The following is a 17,862-nucleotide window of genomic DNA, read 5'->3' as shown; positions in this document are numbered from 1 at the left end:
GTGATGTAGGCCACCCATGTTTCATCCCCCGTAACAATTTGGCTTAAGAAATCATCACCGTCGTTGTGGTGCCGCTCAAGGAAAGTCAATGCACTGTCTAAACGTTTGGTTTTGTGCACATCCGTCAATATTTTCGGTACCCAACGTGCGCACAATTTTCGCTAATTCAAGTGCTCGGTCACAATGCCATACAAAACACTACGGTGGTCTAGCGGTTCTAGGCGCTCAGTCCGGAACAGCGGGACTGCTACGGTCGCAGGTTCGAATCCTGCCTCGGGCATGGATGTGTGTGATGTCCTTAGGTTAGTTAGGTTTAAGTAGTTCTGAGTTCTAGGGGACTGATACCTCAGAAGTTAAGTCCCATAGTGCTCAGAGCCATTTGAACCATTTTTGAACAAAACACTACCAGAAACATTCGGAAAGTCATCCCGCAAGGAGAAAATCGTAAAGCGTCTGTTTTCTCTCACATTATTGTCCACTTCCTGCACCAAACTTCCATTAACGACCGAAGGACGCCCACTCCGTTGTTCATCATGCACATTTGTGCGGCCATCTTTAAATGCTCTCACCCACTTTCTTACCATTCCATAACTCATAATATTTTCTCCGTAAACTGCACAGATTTCAAGATAAGTATTGGTCGCTTTTAGGCCTTTAGCATTAAGAAATCTTGTAACAGCCCGTACTTCACATCGCCGGGACTCAGGAATATCGGAGGCATCTTAAACACTCAGTACACAACGTAAACAAGGAAGAATCAGACTGTAATGGCGTCAGTTCCTAGATTAAGGTACAGGCTTTCATGTAAAAATAAAATTATTGAGATATCTTAGCACGTCTTTTTTTAATTTCAAAACGGACTTACTTAAAAAACGCGCCTCGTACCTGTAAATTAACAAAGAATGATTTTCACATTGTAGATTGACTTCATTCATTTTTCCTATCTTACATAAGACTGGGATAAATAAATATCCAGGTAGTGCTGGGTTCTAGATTTCACATTAAAAAACAAATTCTGGGGTTGTTATTGCGTACTTCACCCTGTTCTCAGTTTCGTAACAAATAATGACAATATGAGCTCTCAGGCTTTCTCGCCACGATTAATTAATGGTGCAGTTGTTGGTGTAAAGTCGAATTGTCAATTCCATTTGGTGCACAGTATAATGTGCATTCGTAACGAAACAGCTCACAGCACCTGAAGAAGACGACCGGTTCGGTCATCGATATACTGTGCACAAAATGGGATCGACTACTGCACTGTACTCGAAAGACGACAAGTATTGGGATTCAAATCTGGCTGTGTTCTTATCAACGTACCGCAATGAAAAACTCAAGTTACCTGTGAAGGGCAATGTTGGGGCTTGGCAGTCAGCTTTGGAGCTTCACTAGTGTGTCGTCTACGCACCTGCTGCGTGGAATGCAGTCCCGGCGGCACCCAGCAGTAGCCGTCGCTCATGGAGCGGTCCCGCGGCTCCAGGCGGTCGGGCTTGAAGCCGAGGCGCTCGCGCACGTTCACCCACTCCTCGTGGTACACGTCGTGCGCGTCCCGCGGACACTTGCAGCTGCTGCATGTCTTCCTGCGGACACACACCACACACTCTCAGCAACATCACAAATGCTGTCCACTATAACAAAACACTTTTTCGTGTTCGCTCGCAAGGAGATCACATGGCAAGAGGATTTTGTACACTACGGGCCATTACAATTGCTACACCACGAAGATGACGTGCTACAGACGCGAAATTTAACCTGCAGGAAGAAGATGCTGTGATATGCAAATGTTTAGCTTTTCAGAGCATTCACACAAGGTTGGCGCCGGTGGTGACACTTACAACGTGCTGACATGAGAAAAGTTTCCAAGTGATTTCTCATACAAAAACAGCAGTTAACCGGCGTTGCCTGGTGAAACGTTGTTGTGATGCCTCGTGTGATAAAGGTCAGATTGTAGCCTATCGCAATTGTGGTTTATCGTATCGCGACGTTGCTGCTCGCGTTGGTCGAGATCCAATGACTGTTAGCAGGGTATGGAACGGTGGGTTCAGGAGGGTAATACGGAACGCCTGCTGCATCCCAATGGCCTCGTACCACTAGCAGTCGAGATGACAGGCATTTTATCCGCATGGCTGTAACGGACAGTGCAGCCACGTCTCGATCCCTGAGTCAACAGATGGGGACGTTTGCAAGACAACAACCATCCGCATGAACAGTTCGACGACGTTTGCAGCAGCATGGACTATATACTCGGAGACCATGGCTGCGGTTACCCTTGACGCTGCATCACAGACAGGAGCGCCTGCGATGGTGTACTCAACAACGAACCTAGGTGCACGAATGGCATAACGTCATTGTTTCCGATGAATCAAGGTTCTGTTTACAGCATCATGATGGTCGCATCCGTGTTTGGCGACATCGCTGTGAACGCACACTGGAAGCGTGTATTCGTCATCGCCATACTGGCGTATCACCCGGCGTGATTGTATGGGATGCCACTGGTTACACATCTCGGTCACCTCTTGTTCGCATTGACGGCACTTTGAACAGTGGACGTTACATTTCAGATGTGTTACGACGCGTGGCTCTACCCTTCATTCGATCCCTGCGAAACCCTACATTTCAGCAGGATAACGCATGTCCTGTACGGGCCTTTCTGGATACAGGAAATGTTTGATTGCTGCCCTTGCCAGCACATTCTCCAGATCTCTCGCCAATTGAAAAAGTCTGGCCAATGGTGGCCGAGCAACTGGCTCGTCACAATACGCCAGTCACTACTCTTGATGAACTGTGGTGTCGTGTTGAAGCTGCATGGGCAGCTGTACCTGTACACGCCATCCAAGCTCTGTTTGACTCAGTGCCCAGGCGCATCAAGGCCGTTATTATGGCCAGATGTGATTGTTCTAGGTACTGATTTCTCAGGATCTATGTCCCCAAACTGCGTGAAAATGTAATCACATGTCAGTTATAGTATAATATATTTGTCCAATGAATACCCGTTTATCATCCGCATTTCTTCTTGGTATAGCAATTTTAGTGGCCAGTAGTATATTTACTTATATTTTTGTATGGCACGTTAAATTCAGAACCCAAATATCAATCTGCAAAGCAAGTCGATGCACCTCTCAAAATTCACGAGGACATCGACCTTGAAGATATACGACGATGTTTAATAGCTAAAGTGAGGCCGATATGTCGAAAACAGCGAGGCTTCATGGGAGAGTGTTCGGTTGCTACGCGAGGGTCTGGGTTCGATTCCTTGAGGATACAAGTTCGTAAACAAAGGTGCATGTTCTACGAGCATTTCCGTGACGCGAAAAGTACATAAAGATAAAAATTAATTTTTGTGTTTTTAATTTAAACAATTTTAATTAACAATCTTTTATAAATGATTGACTATTAACAATTTAACTTGCAAGGAAAACTGGATTTTTGTCTGCGGTACATAAGCAGAGTTAAGAAGACACATTTTTCATTGAAATGTCAGTACAATAAAAATTAATTAGTATATTCTAGATTTGAACTGTATTTCCTGCTTAAATGATGTAGGTATTCGACCTCAACGAAAATAAAACGAAAAACGCAATGACCGAAACGATGCTCGACACAGCGACTACCAGTCTCAAGCGCTACCATTTTTTTTCCATCTCTATTTATTTTACGCTTCACTGAAACGCTCATAGAACATGCACCTTTGTTTAAAAATTTCAATCACCGACAACCGAACCCAGGCCCCCTACGAGGCAGGAAAGCGCTACCACAGAGCTACGCTGCTTGCTGAACAATCGACATTACTTAAGCGCCTTAAACATAGACGGGAAACTCCAAAGTCAATTTTTTCGAAAATTTTCTAGAGTTGCATCGAACTGCTTTGGAACGTCACGCGCCATAAATATACAGGGTGATTCAAAAAGAATACCACAACTTTAGGAATTTAAAACTCTGCAACGACAAAAGGCAGAGCTAAGCACTATCTGTCGGCGAATTAAGGGAGCTATAAAGTTTCATTTAGTTGTACATTTGTTCGCTTGAGGCGCTGTTGACTAGGCGTCAGCGTCACCTTTCTTCGAAGGTGCTACTGTAACTGGACTACAGTATCTGGAGATGTTAGAGAATTGGCTGTTCCGTCAGCTCGAACAAGAAGCACAACAATTCATATTTCAGCAGGATGGAGCGCCACCACATTGGCACTTATCTGTCCGTAACTACCTGAACGTCAACTACCCGAGGCGATGGATCGGCCGCCAGGCAGCCCGTGACAGAGCATCACTGGCCTCCAAGAAGCCCTGATCTTACCCCCTGCGATTTTTTCTTATGGGGGTATGTTAAGGATATGGTGTTTCGGCCACCTCTCCCAGCCACCATTGATGATTTGAAACGAGAAATAACAGCAGCTATCCAAACTGTTACGCCTGATATGCTACAGAGAGTGTGGAACGAGTTGGAGTATCGGGTTGATATTGCTCGAGTGTCTGGAGGGGGCCATATTGAACATCTCTGAACTTGTTTTTGAGTAAAAAAAAACCTTTTTAAATACTCTTTGTAATGATGTATAACAGAAGGTTATATTACGTTTCTTTCATTAAATACACATTTTTAAAGTTGTGGTATTCTTTTTGAATCACCCTGTATATTATATATATATAAGAATACAAAAATCCGATTGCTATGTGATTTCCTGATCAAAAAATAAAACTCAGCTGCGCGAGAAACGTTACCAACCAACATAAAAGGTGACTTTAAATCCCTCGCATGTACTAGAAACTGACAGTCGAACAAAATTACCGCCAAGTAGGAGCGGCGAGGCAACAGCAGAAATGAATCATTTCTTAAATCAGGACACAACTCCATGTAATGGATACTAATCACAGTACGAAGATGTTTAAGTGAAGTGCAAATGGGCAATTTCCACATTAACAAACTGTTGCCGGAGGTGAATGGAACAGGAAACCAAAGAGTCAAAGTAGTCCCACACTCAGGCAACGACCGGAGGGGAGCAAATGGAGGAATTCTGCATCGGCGTCCTAATGGAGGTGGTTTGCCGTTGTTTACCTCCAACTTAACGTAAAAATTAATACCAAACATTATCGCTGTTCAGTAAATGAAACAAAGAGGCACTGGCGGCATTACAAAAATGAAGTTGGGACCGACATATTACCAACACTTTTTGGAAATGCAAACGCCGCCGCGCGATTTAGGGCGTCATTTCACGGACTGCGCGGCCCCTTCCGTCGGAGGTTCGAGTCCTCCCTCGGGCATGGTGTGTGTGTTGTTCTTAGCATAAGTTAGCTTAAGTAATGTGTAAGTCTAGGGACCGATGACCTAAGCAGTTTGGTCCCTTAGGGGAAAAAATGCAAACGCCTTTATTAATGAACAACATAAAATGAAGGGGCGCAACAAGAATGTGCTAACCCTCAGTTTACCAAAGCATAGTCTGGTCAAGTTACCTCTTACCTTTTTGCTGCATTACTTGATGGTAACTGTTAGTTTCATGTGTACTGCTAGAAAAAACACTCTTCTATTTGAACGGTTTAATATTATTGTTTTAATGATCTTGTCTTTGAATTTAACTAAACATATAACAGGCAGTATTGCCAAATGCGCTCTTGTGGGTTAGCAGTTTCTTCCACCGACGCCCATTAATTAAAATATGATTGATTTAACAAGATGTCAAAAGCACGGAAACTTGAGATCTACATAATTTGTTTTTATATAGAGAGTGATCAACACATCAGGCTTAAAAAATAACACTATTTCCACGAAATAAGTACAGTGTACAGGCGTGGTCACCCAATGCTTGTGCTCCTTGTAACCGAAATGTTGTCTTTGGACTGCATATACTTTACTCTCAATACGATACTAGACAAGTATTTCAGATGTAAGCGCCAGGGGTTATCCCAGCACAGGACGGCTTACTGTCAATTCATCATTGATAGAAAATGCAAAGATGCTTGAGTTACAGTTGTCGGTAATATACACGCATAATCTGTAATGAAGGTATCAGCAGTAACGAGACGGTATAAAAGGAGTGCTTCACCGGAACTACATAAAACGACAACATAACATTAATGAAATCAATATAGCTATATACACACACAAATAACGTACTCAATAATTTTGTGTCAGTGCGATTCTTTTTATATTTGTCCTGCCTATTCCTTTGTTGTAGCCAATATCTTATTACACTGCCTGCATTCGTCGTTTGGACAACAAACGTATCTACTTGTTGTACAATGGACGGATACCACATGTTGTCACGTCATACTAAATTTCAAACTAACTAAGCACACGATCAATAATTAAGGATAAAACTCTTTCTCGCAATAGCGTAAATTACTCTTTAAAAACGTGCTGTACTTAACGGGCATTCAACAAATATATTTCGTCAAGACGTAGATACGAAACGATTGTTTAGAATATTTTGCTCTTATTCCAATAACATCTAACTGCTACGAAATTAAAAACAAAACTGAAACTATTGTTAACCATTTCATTTCGTTTTTTACTTATATCCAAACATTTAATAATATTTTCTCTGAGTTTTTTTACAACATTTTTGCAGCATGAAGCTTTGTTAGTTGAACAGTCGTTTAGCTCCGTAGCGGTCTGAGAATGAGGTAAAGGAAAATACTAATATTTTATCCACCACTTACGTACATTAGAATGTGTAGTATAGTTCGCTCAATATCTATTCTGTCGCGTTCCCTTATTTACAGCACTAGAAGCCACGATCCGCAGTGTATGACTAGATCTTGGTCAACCACAATGTGCGTCCCTCTGTTGCGTAATAAAGCTTCGGTGGGATCCTCGCAAAGATCTCAACTGTCCACACATTGCCCAGGAAAGATATATTTTCATATATCGACGCCGTTATGAAAAGTCGAATTGTAGCGTCAAAACAGTCGCCAAACGAGCCTTAACTATAATACGCTAATCACCTTACGTATCGACGAGCGAATTGTAATCCTTGAATGAAAGAATCGGGCGTGATCCATGAGGAATACCTGAAACGCGAACAGCAATTTCTGTATGCACTTTTCTATAGAAAATAAAGTAAAACACAGTGTCGAATTTCTAGAAATTGTCAACAATAATATTAGTACAAATAATACCCCACAAATTGGTTAATCTTTCCAGTCTCTCCAGCTTATGTTATTCCCTCAGAAATGGCAACACAGAAATAATTTTTTCCCAAAGTAAAACATCATTCTGATCAGTTAGGTCTAAGTAGCCTTCACAATATATTTTGTAAGTTCCTGTTTTCAAAATTTTCGTTCGGCAAGAGTAAATAGCATTTTTTTTTTTTTTTTTTTTTCCAATCGGTGTTTCCCTAAGCTGCCAATATCATCCAAGGCAGCGGTCTTCTCATTGCAACTTGCTTCGTCAGGCGTGCTTTTTACTCATGACCTGTTGTAGAGAACAAACCTATTTTTACTCAAATTTGGAAAAAACTGTGGACATCCAAGCAGCTTCTTTTACCAAAGTAATTATTAGAGACAAGACTCGTAGGGAACACTAAATATAATTAAATAAGACAAGACTATAACTTAGTTACGTTTCTGAAATTTTAGAAAACTCTTCGTTAGTCGAAAAGCGCTTATAAAACAGACAATAAGGAAAAACGCAATGCAGTTACAGGTATCTGGTCGTTCATTGCACTAATGTAAATTCCAACGGTTCGGACTAGTAAAAGCGTATAAGGCCTTTATTATGCATTATTAATCTTCGGAAAACCTCTCCATGAATATGTGATTCACTGAAAACGCAACTTGTTTAAGTTTTTTCTGCAACAAGACTGGTAAATGTTTTGAGATTTGGGGGCGAATCGACCTGGCAGCAACGCCCTTGCTCACTTCAAGTTAGTTAAGATCAAGGCTTTAAGCAAGCCAGTACATGAAGTCCACCAGATTTTATTCAAATCATGGTACGAGGGTCTTACTTCTGCGGGTAGGAGTCTAATAATGTCGACACGCACTGCATCCTTCAGATACAAAATATGTAAAAATGTAGTTCACTTTAGACAGACAAATAGATGACCTTACACATTTTAATATCAGTTTATAATTAGTGGACACTGGCATAGTTCAATCGTAATTTTTCCCATCAGTCGTGGCATATCCGAACAAACGATATAAATTTTCTACAAGAGACCTAAAGTTTTGGTTAGTACGATATAGGTATGCTACTTAATTCATTCATTTCTACTGCATCGCATGGCGTTATTTTGACATGCCAACAAAACGTAAGCAAATCGGGGGGGGGGGGGCGGGGGGGGGGGGAGAAAGAAAGAAAGAAAGAAAATTAGACACCCCAAACAGGCATCTCGCTAACATTGTTTAAGACCGCGTCTGGCTTTGCTAATGGTCTCAGTTTGAGGGGAAACAGTGTCCAGAAGTTTCTCCAGGTATGCCAAACTCAGCTGAAGCCACTTATTTAACGGTTAAACCCGCACAGCTGCCAGACTGCTTGTATGCTGATTCCTGCGTTACACCCGCTTTTCCAAATAGCGCCAGACGTATTTTATGGGATTAAGAATGGGTGACTTAGCGGGCGACTGAAGGTTTGACGAGTTGTGGGGAGTGTTCGTCGAACCAGGAACGTATGCCTGCAATACTGTAAACACTGGTGATGTTATAGTGGAAGAGGACAGTGTCCACAGCCCTCACATCGTGGAGACGTATAAGATGAGTGTATGGTCCCAAGTTAATGTACGGAATAAGCGTCATTTATGGCTAAGAAAGCCTGTGTTCGTTACACCTGTAATGTTCGAATCTTTGATCATATTTCACCATCAGAGGCACAGCTGTCCTGGCTACGAGCAGACAAGCGCAGAGATTTCCATACCCTCTGTCTTCTTTCCTGTCTTATCAACGTCCCCCGCATCTCCCATCGACCTTAGCGCTCCAGTCTTAACAACATGGCAGAAACGCCTATTCTCATCAGAGCAAAACCATTTCTGTTCCACTCCATCGTTCAGCCACTTTCTCGATCCTTCTCAGTAGCAGGAAACCCGAGTCTCGAATAATCTATGGCAGTATATTAGGAAACTAAATAACATCTCCAATTTCAAAAGGCAGGTAATGACATATCTACTAGAGCAACAACAATGATTACCATTTTCTATGTACGCACTCGTTACCCTTGTACATCTTCTTCCCTACATGATCTTTCTCACTTCCCACTGTTCTTAGTTGGTGCAGTCTCTTTAAATTTCCTTTCCCAGAATTCGCTGTATCAGAAAACAGCTATCCTGTACACTCACGAATTCTTTTCATATTTACTACTATCATTATTGTCTCATTATTATTATTATTATTATTATTGCTGTTATCACTACTAGTGGCAGCAGCTGCAGATATCACAAGCCCTACCAGCATTAATCCCATTAGCTCATAGTCAATATTACTTACATTGCCACCTCAGACACTCAAATTATTTTAATACTAGTTGTCATATTAAAATTGTTATTTCTTAGGTAGCTATGAAGCAAGAAAGTTACTGTATGTGTGAACCACTGGTCCGATGTAAGAAAGGGCCTGATGGCCCAATTCAGATCAGGATAAATAAATACATAAATAAATAAACTAAAATATGTACACTCCACACATTGCGGTTCAAACGCAGACTGGACCGTCAGTGCAATTGACGTTGCATAATTTGAAAAGAGGTAAAACTCACGACTCATTGGACCACTTTTACACGCCTCTTAGTTATTGTCCAGTTTCTACGTTGTTTGGCCCATTAAAGACGTGCACCGGTAGCTGCCGCTTGGAGTATGGCCTTTTGTGAGGTAACCCACTACAAAGGTCTTTGCTGATTGACATGGACCTGCATGCACAGACAGCAGAATCTGATTGTCATTCAAAAGGCGTAACATGTCCGGTGCCTGTTAGTTAGCGTATTTTTACCATCAGCGTTCTTACGTCGTCTTACATCGCTAAGTATGGTGCACCCTTCCTTGTAGACACCTTGAGGACAACTACACTCACGATGTGGTTATAGGTATGTGAAAACATGAGCTCCTTTCTGCCTTTCCTTTGCGTCTCCGCGTCGCATCGACATCCCTTACTGCTCTGATTCGACATAACCGACTGGCACATAAAAAGCACTTCACTATGATGTCAGAGGTGAAGGATCACATGCCAGTCTGATAAAAATCACTTCACTATGATGTCAGCGATGAGCGACTGATGATCACTTGACAATCTGGTACCAGTTCTAGAACTCTGCAAAGCTCCAAAGCGACCACTGCGTTCGTTTAAGAAGCTGAATAGTACACTGTCCACTGAGGTAGAACATAATCGAAGTACGACAGAATCAGTTTTCTGGTCAGTCTGTCAGTATACAGTTGAATGAAGTGATGAAATTCAGAATTGTCACAGATCTTTTGCATTCTTTTTAAAACAGTTCATTTTGCCGTTTTCCAGAAATCTGTAATGTTTTGATGTAGTAGGCCAGGTGGGCGCACTATCAATATGTTTCGTTCTAAATGATACTAGTGGGCGCTGTATCACGAAGTACGAAGATCTTTGGCTGGGACGCACAGACAGCTGTTCGACATCTAGTCTGAGTTCACCAGATGAACAGCACACTAACTGTGAGCTCAGACTTTGGTTATGTGATATGATGAGATCGTATCAGCACCGACGCAGTAACTGTTGGGAGGTAGGCGGGAGCGTTGGTGGTCACCACGAAGTATTTAGAGAGAGAGAGAGAGAGAGAGAGAGAGAGAGAGAGAGCGGGGAAGATTCGTTGCAGCGCCTGCGTTCGTATCGAAGAAACCAGCGGGGGGAGGGGGAGGGAGTGTTAGTGTGGGAGGGGCCACGGGCCGAGGCTGGACTGGCCTGTGTACGACACGTGGGTACGTCACCTCCGCCGAGGTTGGCAGTTGGCCGTAACGAGGTCCCACGGGGCGCCCAGGTAACGATCCGAACACGGACACACGAGGTCACTAACCAGGCGAAAGGAGCAGGTGTGTTTGTACCGCAGAAACAGTTGATCCGACTATGTTTTATGAAGACCCTTCGAGAAATGCACCTAGGTTCTTATATAGAATATTGGCCGTTAATGCTGTGTCTTCGCTATCACTGACGACACCACAGTACGTTTTCTTTAACGAGTACGAATGAGTAATCTGTTACGTCCGGAAAAACATGTAGCAGCGAGTATTAGTAACTGAAATGCTGGAATTAGCTGTATCTCAACAAGTAATATACGAGGATTGCACAGAAAGTAATGCACCGCATTTTTTGCTTCAACAATTCTTTATTGAACATAATGATAATTACACACACGAAAGAATCGTGTTCTATGGCCTTCTTCCATCGCGAAACAAGGGCGTGTATGCCCTGTCGGTACCAATCCTCGTCCTGGTGGCGGAGCCAGTGCTTCACTGTGTGAGTCACCTCCTCATCATCCTCAAAATGTCTTCCATGAATGGTATCCTTTAATGGCCCAAACAAGTGGAAGTCCGAGGGGGATAGGTCAGATGTGTCAGGTGTGATAGCCGTGGATGGTCTCCCCGACCGCTGCAAATCACGGAGCTCCACCGAATCGCCTTCTGATGACGTCACCCTCCATGCCCAGCGACTAACTGTACAGCAAATGCTCCATTCATTTGCACAAGCGTTTGTGAATATTCCCCACAGTTTCTTTCGCTGCAGTGAGAAATTCAAAGACAGCACGTTGCTTGTAACGTACATTACAGACCACTTTTTGAAGCTGTCCCGGAGCTACACTATCTGTCAGAAGTGATGGAAACTTGGCGCGCTCACTCAGGAGACTTCAAATAATACGTACGTAACACTTCTCAATCGTACTAATGTTTTCGGCTGAGAAAAATAAATGCAGTGCGTTACTTTCTGGGCAACCCTGGTATTATTTACTCAGTCAAATTATGTTGAAAATAATGCTGGCAGATAGGGCACGGAAGTGCTAAGAAGAATATTCAGGGAAAAGAATCTCTGGAAATCCTTACAGAAAAAGATAAATATCTTCCCACCCCCTCCCCCACCCCACCCCCCGCCCAGGAAAAGTTTAGGCTGTGTCAAGCAATAAGGATGGGTTAGGAGGGAAGATCTGTGGTGCTAAACAGAGACTGAAATGTACAAAGCAGTTTTACAAGGGATGTTGGACGTTGTAATTCCATAGGTATGAAAAGGATAGGACAAGATGATAACAAACCAAGCGAAAAACTGAACTTGGGTACGAATTGCTTCATACCATTTTAAATGCTTGCATCCACATAAAAGTATGTAGACTTTACCTACAAATACCAACATTGTACAGTGCCTATGTACAAGAGCTGCAACATGCATAAAATATTGGCGATGACATTTTTAATACCAGTTGTAAAAGAAAATCGCATAAGAGAAGTGAACAAGTAAAAATCCATTACTTTACTGTCACTTTCCGTTTCCTGACAGTTTCATATAGTTGCTTTTTGGGAACTACTGGAAACTGGAGCAATTGTTTGATGTTTTCTGCTAAAGAGGTCCATACCCGAAATATCACATCTTAACCTGTGCCCTTTCTTCGTGAACTACCAGACATACTTAATATGCGAACACTTCAGTAGTGCGGGACCTGATTTGTGTGTGACTTTTGAAAATAAATTTGTAAACACTGAGCTGTTATTGCCACAAGTTGCCGACAAAACCGTGCAATGTTTGTCACAAAGTATTATCTGTTCAATTTTTAATAAAGACAACCATTAATTTAATCTGTCTAATAATGAAGCTACAACAAAAATTTGGAAACGCGTTGTGAAATTGTAAAGAAACCGTTACTGCTTTTGAATATTAAAGTTGATGACTAGAGCAACTATTCTAGGCTTGAATGGACGTGTTGAACCTATAGTTCAGGACCAAGATAATAGTTAACGTATGTTGTTCAGAACATCAGTAATTTCCGTAGCATTACAATTATCTCCAAAAAAAAAAAAAAAAAAAAAAAAAAAAAAAAAAAAAAAAAAAAAAAAAAAAAAAGTTCAAATGGCTCTGAGCACTATGGGACTTAACATCTATGGTCATCAGTCCCCTAGAACTTAGAACTACTTAAACCTAACTAACCTAAGGACAGCACACAACACCCAGTCCCCGCGCCCGGGTTCCCGGGTTCGATTTCCGGCGGGGTCAGGGATTTTCTCTGCCTCGTGATGACTGGGTGTTGTGTGATGTCCTTAGTTAGGTGTTAAGTCCCATAGTGCTCAGAGCCATTTTGAACCAATTATCTCTGCCTTCTTTCAACGGCAGCGTTGAGTGCAACATCTAGTGTTATAAATCTCCATAAAATGAGTTTCGATTGACTCGTTTTATATACTAGATGTCCAGTGCATGCAACATCTGCATCTGCAATATTTTATAAAATGTTGTAGATAATGTGTTATTGGCATTTTTTTGTTCACCTATGTGGGAAACCAACTACTGTGCTACTTTTATTTAATCGAACAATTATTTTTTCTTTTCAAACAGCACTGAACAACTTGTGGAGACTGGAGTCCAGTGATGAAATATTTGTCAATAAAAGAGGACTGGCATTTCGGCCACGAAGGCACTCCATTCGTTTTGAAGTATTTACGAGTTCACAACAGGCACGAATACATATCTTCGAATCTTTAGTCTGAGGGTACAGTCACAGTAACGTCACATGTAAAACTCACCGTCATCTACATCTGTCCTCTGAAAACAACCACTGTGAAGTGGACGGTAGACGTTATCAGTCATTAGGGCTTCTTCCCGTGCCATTCAATGGAGGGCGACAAGACCGATTGCTTGAACGCTTCTGTGTCCGCTGGAATTAGTCTAATCTTGTCTTCGTGAGTCCTGCAGAGGGGTTTTCGTACACGCCTACATTTCCCACTTAATGTTGGACCTTGAAACATTGTACGCTTTCAAGGGATAGTTGGCGTCTATTTTCAAACGTCTGCCAGTTCAATTTTACCCGCGGCGCTACTTAAACTCGCGACTTCTACTTTACAAAGCGATAGCTCTACCTTGAGACAATGGAGTCGTCTGATTGTCAATGTTTGGAGTGAAATTTTATGCATTTATAACTAAGAAATGTATTAAATGTCCACCGTAAGCTTACTGGTATAACGCACTTTCACCTTCACTTTCAACCTCGTTATCCAATGTCTACGTGGCAGTGTAGTCGGAATGAAGCTGTTCAGGTACATTTCGGCGAAACATTTGGCATATTACGGAGCTATTTTTTTAGATTCACTGCGAAAATGACACGTCTTATGCCAGCGCGCTCCCGTTTCGCGAGCATTTGAATTATTTTTTTTTTTAAAAAAGGGTTTTTGTCGTTTAATGAGAGTAATACTGGGAAAAACAAGGATTCGAGTCCCTGTCCTGCACACAGTTTTAATCAGACAGAAAGTTTAAGAAAATTCATGTTTGTTTCTGTGTCTCAGGAAAACATGTACTACGCTTATTAGTCTTACAGAAAACGCCCCTTGATTGCCTTGTTTGTCGAGATATTTATTGCGTTATCTTGGTTTGTGAATTTTTCATTATTTCCACGTTTCGAGAAAAAAAAAATCTGAAACGAATAGCTCACAACTGATACGTGACATTCGCGTTGTGCTCCTTTACTGTTTTCCCCACTGCATTCTGGATGCTCATGCCCTTCGAGTTTCGGCGATCGGCTCATAACTCATAAACACATTGTTCTGTAGCGCAGCTCCTTTGTCTCAGGATCACTACGTGGAAAGCAGTCTTGTAGAAACGACGTCGTAAACGCTGCAATTTTCCTCGAAAGAAATAAACGAATAAAAACAGGTATGTTCGTTGACGACACTCTTACGATGCCACGCGGCGAGACAAACACCGGTCACAATCCTCAACCTATCGCATTTCACTCGCCTTCGGTTGTTAGGTATGCATGAAATAAAAAGACCGAACTCGCAGACTGCATCAGGAGTAGAATTAGCTCCCTCAGCATGGATCTCAGCATGTACATTATCTATTGGCAATTATGAGTATTGTTATAAATTCTTAACGTTTCTCCAAAGACGAAATGATCAGGCGAATTCGCTGCTTCAGAGACACGTTCTGCTTGACAAAAGACACCTTCGTTAGATTCCGAAAATGTTATTTCGTTAAGAGAAACCTGCAAATAAGTTACCTCAACAACATATTACATATATATCTACTCCTTCTGCTAAAAAGCCATTTTCTGAGCATCGATAAATGCCCAAATATTTTAAAAACATTTTTCGAAAATCCCACCTCTGAATTATGGTTACCTTTTTGCATGCATAGGCAGTGACTTTCAATCAAACGGTGTTAAGAACAGAAGCACAATGCATGTTTTACGTAGAATCCACAAAGGAAATTAAGCGTCTCTGAGATAACTTGCCATGTAAATAGAATTCGCTTTTTCTTCCTCACTCCGTCCGTAATCTAATAACAAAATTACAAGAAAGTGGCGCTGTTGTTTATGGTGTAGAAATTGCGGCGATTGAATTTTATAAGGCTAGCAAAGAATACTTGGATCGGTCGTTCAGCCCAATGCAGACTTAGAAGTGTTTGAATGGGCAACTTTCACAAACGTACCTATGTGGAATGAAATACAGAAAGTGATGGACTTTACACAAGGATTTCTTAGCACCGAACAGACACGGACGTATTCGATGAGTAGCGCACCTGTCGAAAGAGTTTTTTCTATAATGAATAAGATATGGACAAGTAACAAAACACAGTCATATGTGGCAGTCTTGAAAGCCATTTTGATTACCCAGACTAACATCAACAAATCAAGTGATAAGCTCCACTCCTACTTGTAAACTAGACCAGACATTTTGAAACTGATTTCGTCCGCCGACAAATAAAAAAAATACGTCTGCAACTGCAATTTAATGTTACTTCAAATTACATATAATTAATACATTGTTATCTTGTACTTGTTTTTGAATAAATTATAAATAGTAAAATAAGTTTATTCCTAAATTGTGCAAGCGTCCCTCCCCGACAAAAAAATGGCCACGTTAGTTATACCCTATCCTGAAAGCGAAAAAATGCCGATTCAGCACCCCTCTCCTTCTTAGTCTGTCCACGGCTCTTTATCCTAGGGAGTGCCAATGCAAATAACGCCGTCTAAGGAACATGTTTCACACTACTTCATCAATTACATTCGAACCCGATTTCCGTTATACATTTATGCCGTTGGTTCAATCAATTAGAACCAAGTAGCAAGCTTTACACTTGTTAGGAACCCACGCAACATAGGTAATTATCAAATTATTTTTCTGTTTTTACCAAAATTATCATGAGACAACTTTCAGTCAACTGGCCACTCTTTCTGAATGTACTATGTATGTTTAACATCTCCACATTGATAAGTTTCGTAGTTATTTCTACCCAGTTACAGGTAATTAATTTTAACTGCCATATCTGAGCAATAATTGTTATTTTCAACGTTAAAATCTGTAGTTTTAGGATAAGCATCGAAGAAACAGTGTAAGCTACTGGATTATTGGGCACATAAAAATCAGAAAAAATAAAGAAGTGGGCCTGCACCTGGAATCGAACTCTTCAAATCGAGTATTGTAATGTAAAACTGTGCCTTGAGCAATACACAGTTTTGGATGAAGGTACAGGGTAACACTTATTGAACTATATGAAAACAGCGTAAATTAGTTATAAACTACGACGTGCACACACTTTATTCAACATGTAAACGTCACTACAGATATTCGAATTTAGATGATGACATGTTCGATATGCCTGCCATCATTGACGATAATGTTGCGCAGATGAATAGCGGAATTCTGCATGACCCGCTGAAATGTCGAAACATCGATGCTGTCGATGACCTGAATGGCTGTTTTCAGTTCAGCAACGGTTTTGGAGTTATTGCTGTACATCTCGTCTTTAACATAGCCCCACCATAAAGAGTCGCGTGTGTTGAGATCCGGAGAATATGGCGGCCAATCGAGTCCCATGCCATTGGCCTCTGGGTACCCCGGAGCCAGAATGCGGTCCCCAAAGTGCTCCTCCAGGACATCAAACACTCTCCTGCTTCGATAGAGTCGAGCTCCATCTTGCACGAACCACATCTTGTCAAAACCAGGATCACATTGGATAACGGGGATGATTTCATCTACCAGAACGTTCATGTACCGTTCGGTAGCCACCATGCCATCAAGGAATATTGCACGGATTATTCCGTGACAGGACACTGCACACCACATAGTCAACCGCCAACGGTGAAGAGACTTCCCGATTGCTAAATGCGGAATCTCAGTCCCCCAAAGCACCAATTTTGCGTATTGACGAGCCGATCCAAATGAAAGTGGGCTTGGTCGCTAAACCAAACCATGCACGCGCATACTAATTCCCATCATGCCCCGCGGCCAAAGGAGCAGTTTGATCGTCCTAACGCTAACCGTTCACAAGTTATGACGGTTTTATTTCATGAAGTTCAATAACCGTCACACTGTATTTGTCATATGTGGCCGCGCGAGTTAGCCACGCGGTCCGAGGTGCCTTGGCACGGTTCGCGCGGCTCCCCCCGTCGGAGGTTCGGGTCCTACCTCGGGCATGGGTGTGTGTGTGTTGTTCTTAGCGTAAGTTAGATTAAGTAGTGTGTAAGCCTAGGAACCGATGACCTCAGTAGTAACTTACCACAAATTTTCAATGTCATACGTGGCATTACTATGTTCTCAGATCGCCTTTCTCTGACATCCATTTTCTACTCAAAATACGCAGGGGACGAGATTCTGTTCGGGACGTTTTAGTAATGTCTGTGTGCAAGGAATCTGGCTGTGTCGTCCGAGTGCGAGAATTTTGGTTCGTCCTATAGATAGCGTACCAGATGTCCCTTGTAAGAGTCTTCAGGCGCGTTTTCTCTGGTATTTCGGTAAAT

At 41.9% G+C, this 17,862-nt stretch overlaps 1 protein-coding gene across 1 annotated transcript in view; it reads right to left on the bottom strand.

Moving 5' to 3' along the window:
- Nucleotides 1-17,862, bottom strand: part of LOC126419451 (uncharacterized) — a 1,200,562-nt gene that overhangs the window by 393,548 nt on the left and 789,152 nt on the right. Inside the window, exon 4 of the mRNA XM_050086638.1 lies at nucleotides 1,406-1,577. Within this exon, the coding sequence (XP_049942595.1) occupies nucleotides 1,406-1,577 (172 nt within the window). The remainder of the gene's footprint in view (nucleotides 1-1,405; nucleotides 1,578-17,862) is intronic.

The sequence above is a fragment of the Schistocerca serialis genome, chromosome 9 (genome assembly GCF_023864345.2).
Source record: "Schistocerca serialis cubense isolate TAMUIC-IGC-003099 chromosome 9, iqSchSeri2.2, whole genome shotgun sequence".
Lineage (NCBI taxonomy): Eukaryota > Metazoa > Arthropoda > Insecta > Orthoptera > Acrididae > Schistocerca > Schistocerca serialis.
This window is presented reverse-complemented; position numbering and strand designations above follow the sequence as displayed.